At 43.4% G+C, this 11,861-nt stretch overlaps 1 protein-coding gene across 1 annotated transcript in view; it reads left to right on the top strand.

Annotated features, from left to right (window-relative positions):
- The window catches only part of LOC143300286 (metabotropic glutamate receptor 7-like), a 98,405-nt gene extending 88,731 nt beyond the window's left edge, over nt 1–9,674 (top strand). The window contains exons 5-6 of the mRNA XM_076613881.1: nt 3,300–3,596; nt 9,172–9,674. Coding sequence (XP_076469996.1) covers nt 3,300–3,596; nt 9,172–9,546 — 672 coding nt within the window. The 3' untranslated portion in view covers nt 9,547–9,674. The remainder of the gene's footprint in view (nt 1–3,299; nt 3,597–9,171) is intronic.
- The last annotated feature ends 2,187 nt before the right edge of the window (nt 9,675–11,861 follow it).

The raw sequence follows: 11,861 nt of genomic DNA on the forward strand, positions 1-11,861 counted from the left end.
GTGTGAATGTGCATATGTGAGTGTGCAAAAGTTCTTATATTGATATGCACGTGTACGTATCCTGAATTCTGCGTTTACGTATGGTTTTCGATCTATGTTTGTAGCTTTTCATGTACTATCCCCCCAGTATTCCTTGTGACCACGCTACGCTTGGCAATAAAGACACAGTCTATTCTGTTCTATTCGTTGTCACACTGAGTCACAAAAATGTCAGCCGTTGATGGATGCATGTATGTATGTATCGTCTTACCTCTTCATCCATTGGTTTATTTATTGTCTCGTTTCCCTGTTGGGTGCAATAGATCAGACAGCAATCACTGACATTGTTCACGGCTTTATAACATTATTCGCTTCTCCATTTGATGTTTCTTCTCTTAGTCTGCTGTAACACTTCAGTCAATTCTTTTCGCTCGAAAACAAAAACATTAACAGTGACAGCGGAATAATTCAAGCCAACATGCTGCTCAGGATTAGCTCCCATGCGCAGTCCTATGACGTCAATGGCAGGGACTACACAGAGAAGGGACAGACGCCCAGCACTTATAAGGGTGCACAACAGAAATGGAGGTCAGCAAACTGAAGCCACGCAGTCCGAACCCCATGCAATGCCTTATATGGTCATTGCTATTGAAACAAAATACTTTACTTCCTCGTCAGAGCAGTTGCTGTTCTCTGCGGGGAATCACTTTATGACACTATCGAGATCGTTCGTATATAAACTCAGTCATTCTCTTCTCTCTCTCTCTCTCTCAATATAAGCATTGAAGAAGGCAAGCGCCGAAATATTTGCTGTCGGACAGTGTTGTTTTTTGTTTTCTTTTTTATCATCTTTCTATATATATAAAGAACCCTGTCCATCCCTCTCTAAAAAAAAAAATGAACATTGTCTATGTCTCTGTCTGTCTGTCTCTCCCACAGACACACCCACACAGACACACCCACACCCACACACACAGACACACACACACACACACACACACACACACACGCATACCGCGCTCGCGCCGGCTTCCTCTCTTCCTTTCTCCGCCGATCTCATTGTCTATGTTTCCCTGACCCCCGCCTCATCTCTCTCTCTCTCTTTCTCTCTAAAAGGCACAGAATTCTTACAGGTCTTCTCCCTGAATCTGCAAAAAACCAGTACGTAAACCGTGTTGTTCTCAAGTTCTCTTCCCTAACCTCTCTCACCCTTCCTCTTCCCTCAACCCACATTTCGTCAGATACACTCATGTGCAAGCGCTCGCACGCGAACCACACCTTCCTTCCCCGCTCTCAGTGTACTTTCCTATCATCAACTCTGAGCCTGCCCCCTACTCCTCACCACGACAACGCCCCCCCCCCCTCGTCCCTCCCCCACACGCCGTCCCCGTCCCCGCCCCCGCCCCTGCCCCCCCCCCCCCACCCCCCGCCCCACCCCCAGCTCCCCCCAAAGAACATTTTTTTAAAACACGGCGATCGGGGATCAAGAGGATCTTGACCTGGATCTGTGGGAGACAGCCACAACAAGGGGAAGCCACCGCTGTGTTTTCCTCGCGTCTGAAGTATCCCGGAAGCCTCACAATGGAAATGAGGCTGGTGATCGCATCTGATTCCAGTTCCATATTTACCCACTTTGCCGCAACAAGTAGCAACAGATGATGGAGTGTGTTGTGTGGCCGAACGGATATAACACTGGGGCTCGTGAATCGAAATCTTAAAAACTGTGGCCGATTGCTTGATAACGCGCCCGACTTAGAGAACCGAGGATCAATGATTCGAATTTCGAACGGACACGGGTTTTTGTTTACTCGCTAGACCTTGACTGGTGGCCTGGGCACTAGTCTTTCAGTTGAGGCGATAAACCGGGGTCCCATGAGCAGTATGCTATAACGCATGTTAAAGAACTCTGCGTAGCAACGAGATTGTTGTCACTGGCATAATTCTGTGGAAAAATCCACTTTGACAGTATCAGTTCACACACACTCGCACGCACGCACGCACACACACACACACACACACAGAGCACAGCACACACACACAGCACAGCACAGCACAGCGCAGTGCAGTCATGGCTTGAAGTTGCGTGCATTTGTCTGTTCTAACGGTAAACAGATTTAACACAAAACAAGCATAGGCACGTTTCTCCTTCACGCAAGTAAACAAGAGGCAAAGCCTTCATAGTTCACGTGTGAATCCTGCTGACCAACAGCAACAACGACTTTTTTGTCGAACCGGAAGTTGTATACTGGAACAATGCTTTGGCTTAAGCAGTCGACACTGATCCCCATTTCACTGTGTTACGAACATGATACAGATAATTATATCAAAGTTTCAAACTTTTCCTGTCTGATCACGACTTTCCGTTTTCTATAGATTGAAACAAAATCGCCAAACGCATTTTCTGGCATATAACACACGATAAGTCCAGTTCATCGACAAAATTATAAACGGCGGATTGGACATGCTCTCCAACTCCGAACATTTAGATCAGAATGTCAAATTTTTAGCGTCAGGTGACCACTACACTGTCCGAAGATTTGTTAGCATTATCATCTTTGGCAACTCATTGTCGGAATCTGTTGAAATGCACATTAATCTTTAAACTATGAGTAATACTCTGCAAATAATTTGGCAAGTTTGCTTCTTTTGCTCTGAGAAACCAGAAGACACCACAAACGTGCCTAAACAGTGCGAGTTAATTTAGCTGTGTGACAAAATCCCAAACGAGGTTCATATGGTCGATCTTTCAAAGGCATTAGTTCATTGCCCAATTTTACATTCCTTTGGTGTAACTCAGAATTGTGTTCATTGTTCTAGTTATTATTATCATTATTGAATTGTACTGTTAAGTTTAATTGCTTGTTAATCATGTATTTAGTAGTTTCCACTTTTTTCTTTTTTCCTGACTTCTCTTTCACCCACCCCACTTTTTTTCTTCTTCTTTTTTTTCGTGTAATATCACTGATTGTGAAAACACGCTAAACTAAAGAACGAACACACTCACGCGCGCGCGCGCGCAGAGAGAGAGAGGGGGGGGGAGAGAGAGTGAGAGTGAGAGAGAGAGAGAGAGCAGACACTGTCAAGGAAACGAGAACTGTGTCCACGTGTGTCGATGCATGTGTGTGCATGAAAGCATGTGCTTGATTGCGTGCATGCGTACGTCCTGGAGTCTACGTCTGCATATCATCCAGCGACTGGGCCCCCGTGACAGCCTCACCTCTGTAACATGCACATGCACTCTCACGCCCTGTTTGACTGCCACGACACAACCCTTTAACACCCCGCCTCCTCTGCATCCATCCATCCATTCCAATCCACAGATGGTGATTGTGACCATCAGCACGGCAGTGGACCCCCCTTCCGCAGTCCTCCATCAGCCCCTGACCACCCAGCCCCGAGTGGAGCGTCTGTGCCTGCTGCCTGTCAGCGGCCTGGGGGCCTCCCTGGCCTACCACTTCCTGCTGGTGCTTCTCTGCACCCTGCTGGCCTTCAAGACCCGCCGTCTGCCAGACAACTACAACGAGTCGCGCTACATCGCCTTCTGCGTGGACACCACCCTCCTTGTCTGGGTCACCTTCGTGCCGGCCTACTTCACGGCCACCGTGGGAGCTCACAAGGTGAGAAGTATGGACATGTCTCCTTATGCAACAGGTGACCAAAAGACGTTTAGTTGTGCCTGACCCGACTCCAGTGTCTCCTCACTGAAGAGACTTTTCACAAGTTATGAAAACGGTAGTAGCCATCCACCCCATGGTACGTAGAGAAGACCGCCACTCAAACCAGGCACAGACAGACAGACAGAGAAGAAGTCAAGGCAAGAAGTATATTTCATGTGCCCCTTCTGGACATTGAAATGTTCCATACATCCAGCTTCAAAACACCATACAAACAAAAAGAGTGACGTCAAAAATTAGAAATAAGCCCAATCGATCAAACAGTCATATTTACACATTAACAAGTAATTTTAAATCAACAACATACAAATATCGTTTCCCTATCAACAGACTTTTTTTAATTTCTAGGAAGCAGTCAGTAGAATTTAATGGAGCTTGGGCGGGTTCTAAAATATCTAACCTATATAAAAAAAAAAATTGCCTGATGCTTTCAAAAAAGTGAGCACAAAAAATAGTGAAACTCGTCAGCAGTGTCGTATCTGGAGCATTTCTCACCGACAGTTTCTTTCATTTCCATGTAAACTGTCAAATTTGTCTATTAAAAGGCAAAGGATCAAAACTTTACTAACTCAATTACACAATCATTTGGTAACACTAAAATAAGCATCTTCGCCATAGTTTGGTTTAAACATACTGTACGTGGAATACAGTGCTTTACATTTTCTTTCAACCATGTGGGATGTACATAAAGCTGTGCTATTTCAACCAGAAACTACTTATGAAATTTCATTCAAGACTGTCTGAATACTTTTCAGGTACTAGTTCTGATGTAAGTTAGTGCTGTATAAACTGAAGAGAGGTATACAAAAAAATGGGTGGCGCTGTAGTATAGCGACGCGCTCTCCCTGGGGAGAGCAGCCCGAATTTCACACAGAGAAATCTGTTGTGATAAAAAGAAATACAAATACAAATAATCAGCAGAAGACAGCTTTAACGTTCTTTGGTTTGTAACAAGCCTAAACTAAAAATGTCAGCATTCTGGTTCTTACAGAGACAGACACATGAAATTTACCAGTTTCACCTATTATCATAATGAATGGGTGGATTGTCTTAGTTTTAGGACTAGATTGTACAATTTTAATTGTAATTTTTCCATAAAATTGGATATTTCGAAACCCGAAATTTCACAACCATATAAGTCCAAGAAGAAAATGTATTGTTTGATATTGGTGAATACCCCGACAACTGGCTAGAATCACTCTTCCTTATTCAAACAAGGGGATGTCAGTGATCCAAATAATTACAGAGGCATTTCTTTGTCTGACATTAGTAGTGAGCTTCTTAGTTCTGTTCTAAATTCGACACTTCAGGAATGGATACTAGACCGTATTTTAAAAGAATTATTCAACAGTTGATCATGTGTTCACACGGTTAGCACTGAATCAGAATCAATTCTCATGTGACAGAAAATTGTACGTTGCTTTCATGTATTTCGAGAAAGCGTTAATTCTTTATCAAGGGAACTTTTTGGCATGTCTTATTAGAAAATGGTATGAAAGGAAAGTTATATCGGTGTATAAAAGGCATGTATGATATCGTTTAGGCTGGAATTGCTGTTTGGAACACAATTTATTGGTTATAACTGTGCTAATGATGTAAAACATGGTGATGTGCATGGCCCTGTTCTTTTCTCTTTATTTATGAATAATGAGGTAGCCCAAGAAATAATTCACAAAGGAAGGCATGGGGAAACGTAAGTAATGATGAAATTGTTGTTTTATTTTGTTTTTTTGGTTTTTGTTTTGTTTTTCTGATTTCGGAAGCTAGGTTCGAACACAGAAGCCATTTCGTCGTTTTCATACCAGTTATTGATAATACATAATAATAATAATAATATAACTCCTGTTATTTGTTCATTTTTGTATTATCATTTTGTTCAATTTCGTGGTAGGCCGGCCGTTCTCGTGTCTTTATGTGTTAGTCTTGGGAGACGCGTCTAATGTGTGTACATACATTGCTGACCTCAGCAGTCGACGGGTAGAAATACAGTGCGGCAGACACTCGGTGACGAGTTCGGGTGTCACATTCTGGCCAGTGAGGAAACAGGAGGGAAGACACTATTGAAAGAGACTGAGGAACTCTCCCTTCTCTACACTCCATTCTCAATGAAGAGAGGGTTCAGGGATAAAAAAAAGAAAAAAAAGTACAGGGAACCTTTCGGGCGTACCTGAATGACCAGATATCCCTGTCCACCTTGCACAAGGTTGGGACTCAAGGCGACCAAACGCCATTGAAGATCTGGAAGCCAATGAATTTGTAATGTTTTTGTTTGGTGAGTTTTCAACTTCTAGCTGAGCGAAGCGATAATTTCAGTCGCGAGCCTGCGCAAGGAATGTGTGATGCACGTGGAAAAGGTAAAGTAACAACAGGGAGAATGGCACGGACTGGAGGGGAAGAGAGGGGGGGGGGGGGGGGGGGGGGGGGGCAGGAGAACAAACTAAAGGCTGAGGATGAGGTCTTTTCATGGATGATCAAGTTCGTCGTGGCTGAGTGACAAGTGTAGAGGAGGCCATATGCGCTACATCCGTGACATTTGTACAGAAACATTTTACCATAAATGATATGTTGCCTGTATAGATTTTGAAAAAGCCTTTTGATTCCATTAATAGAACTATTATTTTGTCTGTTCTCTTGAAAACAGGTGTTAATGGAAAGCTACTTAAATGTGTATTGAGTATGTATAGATGTGTGAAAACAAGGGTGAGAGGTGGAGGCAACATGACTGATTACATACAGTGCACTTCTGGTGTGAAGCAAGGAGACGTATTCAGCCCTGTTTTGCTCTCTCTGTTTATAAACGAATGAACTTCTGAAGTTATTAGACGTGGGTAACATGGTGCACAGTGAACTGGTGACGGCTTAGAAAATTTATATATTTCTTTTGGCTGACGACGTTGTTTTAATGCCTGGGTTACAAACACGGTTAAATACTTTGTGTACGGTTTACAAACACGGTTAAATACTTTGTGCACAGCTGCTTATTCACTTAAGTTGAAAGTTGATATGTTAAAGAGTAATGTAGTTGTGTTTAGAAAAGGGGAGTATTGGGGATTAGAGAAAAAAATGGAATACTTATGCTAAATGTGAATATGTATGAATACTTAGATTCATGTTTTTCGACAAAACTTAGTTTTACTGTTACATTACAGACATTGTCAGCAGAGCGAAACATGTACTTCTCTGTATCCTACAAGAATAGTCCAGTTTAGAAACTCAACCATTTGAATATTTTATGAAAACATTTGACTGTCACATTCAACCAGTTACACAATACGGAGCTGAAATATTTACGAATCACCAGTTCATTGTGAAAGGTTCATTTACTAGCCTTGACGAAATGTCTTGGGGTAATTATGAAAACGCCTAATGATTTAATCTATGTTGAAACTAATCATTATCCAATAATTATGTTTGAATTCCGTTATCATACGCATTTCTTAATGGTTAAAGATAATGGGAATGGAAAATCTAAAACGGCCAAATAAAGCTTACAATAAGCAAAATGATTTCGTAAGCAGAAGCAGAACGAACTGGGTGTCAAAAGTGAGGATAAAACTTCATATATAACGTTTTGTTTCCGTATGGGAGTAGAGGATTAAACTATTTTTATAACTCTGTATATATAACTCTCTCTCTCTCTCTCTCTCTCTCTCTCTCTCTCTCTCTCTCTCTCTATATATATATATATATATATATATATATATATATATATATCTGTCTCTGTGTGTGTGTGTGTATGGTGTGTGTGTGTGTGTATGGTGTGTGTGTGTGTGTGTGTGTGTGTATGTATGGTGTGTGTGTGTATGGTGTGTGTGTGTGTGTGTGTGTGTGTGTGTGTGTGTGTGTGTATGGTGTGTGTGTGTGTGTGTGTATGGTGTGTGTGTGTGTGTGTGTGTGTGTGTGTGTGTGTGGTGTGTGTGTGTGTGTATGTGTGTGTGTGTGTGTGTGTGTATTAAAAGTATTTCTGTGCACCACAACATCAACAGGGGCCTTGGCCTGTATTGACTGAAACATTCTTCTCTCTCTCTCTCTCTCTCTCTCTCTCTCACGCACACACAAACACACACACACACATACACACACACACATGCGCGCGTGCGCGCACTTGCACACACACACACACACACACACACACACACACACACACACACACACACACACACACACACGCACGCACACGCGCACACACACACCCACACACACCACTAAAACCGAACCCAGACAATACCCTAAAACCATAATGGGTACAGAAGACGAAGAAAAGAAAAGAAAACTTCAATGTTTTTCTCGCTTGTGATGGATAGTGAGGGTGTGGAGTGGAAATATACAGGCCACTGAACCATACATTGAGATGAAAATGAACAGATGCACAAATGGTGCATCAACTGAATTTAGACTTTGTGTCTCTGTTATTGGTTACCGTTGTTTCAGGTACTGCAATCTGAATTATGAGGATCATACTTGTCTTTAATGCAATATAGCGAACGAAGTGCTTTCTTGTTTTACTGTCCTGTGTTTTATGACCTGTGAAATTCATCCACCTGAAGTCGACCTGTTATACTGATCCATGCAATTTCAGGTTTAATGTACTGTTATCAACTAGAAATGACCCGCCAAGCACGCTGCATGCTTGTTTTTCAGTATCGTGCTGTCAGCTACGGGATGCAGGCTGGTTCATCTATTGTCCGCGGTGTCCCCTCACGGTGGTAGCAAGCCGTATGATCTGTAAATTGATTAACATCTCTCGTGTGTTTACCATGCCACCGTAAGGTACTTTGATTACTATAATAGGACTGAAGCAGGAGAATTATAAACATGTGTTGGGAGCTAATCCCAGGTCACGTGAGTCGTCCGTGATGCAGAACGAGCAGACATTGCTATTGAAAACCTCTCATTTCGGTGCCCGCTTAATATCATGCCGCTTTTGGAGCCGGCTAACATTAGAAGCTTGACGATGAGCTCTTCAAGAAGCAAAACAACTGTTGATAGTTGGTGTTGGTCCATTGTTTAGATCCCAGCTTTCAGAATGAAACAGATGTCATTTGATGCAGGACCCCATTTTCTGGCCTGCTTTCTTTCATAATGCCACTGTTGCTGATAAGGTGTGTATGGACGACTACTCTTATTGAAACCAGCTTGCAGCCTGAGGCGCTTTGTACAAATAACTGTTTTAGCCATCATACACATGCTTTACAACGTTACAGTCACCGAAGGATGTCTAGTAATCACTGCCTTTGATCTACACCAATATACAGCATTGTCGTGGAAAAATGTGTGTGTGTGTGTGTGTGTTTGAGCGTGCGTGTGTGTATGTGTGTGTGTGTGTGTGTGTGTGTGTGCTTGAGCGTGCGCGCGCGCGCGCGTGTATGTGTGTGTGTGTGTGTACTTGGGTGTGGAGAGCATTGTCTTGAATTGATCTGAATAAGCCAACGACAAAACATCGAAAAATCTAACTTGCACAGGTATGGACATTGCAACATCCATTGACCATTTTCCCTCCATTGCCAACATGTTTCAGGTGGTGGTGCTGGCCTTGACGCACCTCATCAACAGCTGTGTCCAGCTGGCCTGTCTTTTCCTGCCCCGCCTTTACGCCCTATACCGGCAAAACAGACAGCCGTCAGGGGCCAGTGACTCCGGCAGCAAGTTGGGCTCCTACGGCCTCCTGCCTGTCAGAGGGGTGGACTCAAAGCCGGGGCTGGGCAGCAGCCTTGTAGATAACAAAAGCGGAAGCGGCGATGGAGTGAAGCCGGGCAGTTTTGTCTCAGGCTCCAACGGTCAGGTGTCTGTCAGCGAAGTCATGGGGTCCAACACGCTGTCTATAGCAGACAGCAGCGTAGTGGTTTGGGAGTACAAAGACGAAGAACAGGTTACAGACACGGCTGCTGTGTAAAATGACCGAAGACTTTGTGAAGCGACTGCTGCATGAATACACGGACACAAACAAAAAGGATGGAGGAAAAATGGTGCCGGACGCCAGACGGAATTTCAAACAGAGAACTCTGTCAATGGATAAAGTTATACAACCATAATTATGCTGGTGATAATGGTGTGACACAGTTGTGTGTGGATATCGTGGGTCAAGGCTACGGTGGGGGTTCTTGGGGAATGGTTAATGTAAACGTCCGAACTGCTGTGTGAATCACTGTCTTGTTCACAGGCTGCGAAAATAACAAGACATCTTTTTTTTCTTCTAAACCCTGTTTGCTTTACAATTATGATTTCATTTTTTTCACCGTAGTGTAGCAATCTATTTAAAACATTCTTTTCTATAATATTTCCAGTATTGGACGTTACTTCAATGGGTCGAGAGCTATTTTTATCACTTTGGGGTTTTCCTGCTTTTATAATTGAAATAATTATGGAATCTTTCCATAACCGCGGTAACATGTGGAGTGATGACCTAGAGGTAACGCGTCCGCCTAGGAAGCGAGAAAATCTGAGCGCGCTGGTTCGAATCACGGCTCAGCCGCCGATATTTTCTCCCACTCCACTAGACCTTGAGTGGTGGGCTGGACGCTAGTCATTCGGATGATACGATAAACCGAGGTCCCGTGTGCAGCATGCACTTAGCGCACGTAAAAGAACCCACGGCAACAAAAGGGTTGTTACTGACAAAATTCTGTAGAAAAACCCACTGCGATAGGAAAAACAAATAAAACTGCACGCAGGGAAAAAAGTACAAAAAAAAGGGTGGCGCTGTAGTGTAGCGACACGCTCTCCCTGGGGAGAGCAGCCCGAATTTCACTCAGAGAAATCTGTTGTGTTAAAAAGAAATACAAATACAAATAGTATACCTACCATTATCACAACATCCCTGATTAATTTTATGTAAGAAAACAATGCATTTTCGGTGTGTTTGTGTGTATGTGTATGTGCATGTGCGTGTGTGTGTGTGTGTGTGTGTGTGTGTGTGTGTGTGAATTGTGAGAAGAGGAGGAAAAGATGGGAAGGAGATCAGGAGACAATGCAGTTTAATTTGTTGGTTTTGCCAATCTTACTAAGCCCTATCCAGAAAAAAGAAACACTATTGGCTTCAAGATATTTTGAAGATTAATTATCGCTTCCTCTTTTCTTTTTTTTTTATGATAATAAAGCCGCCTTGAGTGGCGATCTAGGATACAGGTTGAAAGGGGTCGTTCCTATTTCCCCCAGGTCTGTGTTGTGTTGATTAGGATACAGGTTGAAAGGGGTCGTTCCTATTTCCCCCAGGTTGTGTTGTGTTGATTAGGATACAGGTAGAAAGGGGTCGTTCCTATTTCCCCCAGGTCTGTGTTGTGTTGATTAGGATACAGGTTGAAAGGGGTCGTTCCTATTTCCCCCAGGTTGTGTTGTGTTGATTAGGATACAGGTAGAAAGGGGTCGTTCCTATTTCCCCAGGTCTGTGTTGTGTTGATTAGGATACAGGTAGAAAGGGGTCGTTCCTATTTCCCCCAGGTTGTGTTGTGTTGATTAGGATACAGGTTGAAAGGGGTCGTTCCTATTTCCCCCAGGTTGTGTTGTGTTGATTAGGATACAGGTTGAAAGGGGTCGTTCCTATTTCCCCCAGGTCTGTGTTGTGTTGATTAGGATACAGGTTGAAAGGGGTCGTTCCTATTTCCCCCAGGTTGTGTTGTGTTGATTAGGATACAGGTTGAAAGGGGTCGTTCCTATTTCCCCCAGGTCTGTGTTGTGTTGATTAGGATACAGGTTGAAAGGGGTCGTTCCTATTTCCCCCAGGTTGTGTTGTGTTGATTAGGATACAGGTTGAAAGGGGTCGTTCCTATTTCCCCCAGGTCTGTGTTGTGTTGATTAGGATACAGGTAGAAAGGGGTCGTTCCTATTTCCCCCAGGTTGTGTTGTGTTGATTAGGATACAGGTTGAAAGGGGTCGTTCCTATTTCCCCCAGGTTGTGTTGTGTTGATTAGGATACAGGTTGAAAGGGGTCGTTCCTATTTCCCCCAGGTCTGTGTTGTGTTGATTAGGATACAGGTAGAAAGGGGTCGTTCCTATTTCCCCCAGGTTGTGTTGTGTTGATTAGGATACAGGTTGAAAGGGGTCGTTCCTATTTCCCCCAGGTTGTGTTGTGTTCATTCGTGAAGACCATTGTGGACCTCTGCTTACCAGATGGAGTTGTTTTTCTGGTTGTGCATTATTATCACGCCCTGACAGTTTTCTTTTTTTTCCCTAATCGTTAAATAACCACCGCTGACGACTACTGACTTCTAC

This window comes from Babylonia areolata, chromosome 26 (genome assembly GCF_041734735.1).
Source record: "Babylonia areolata isolate BAREFJ2019XMU chromosome 26, ASM4173473v1, whole genome shotgun sequence".
Classification (NCBI taxonomy): domain Eukaryota; kingdom Metazoa; phylum Mollusca; class Gastropoda; order Neogastropoda; family Buccinidae; genus Babylonia; species Babylonia areolata.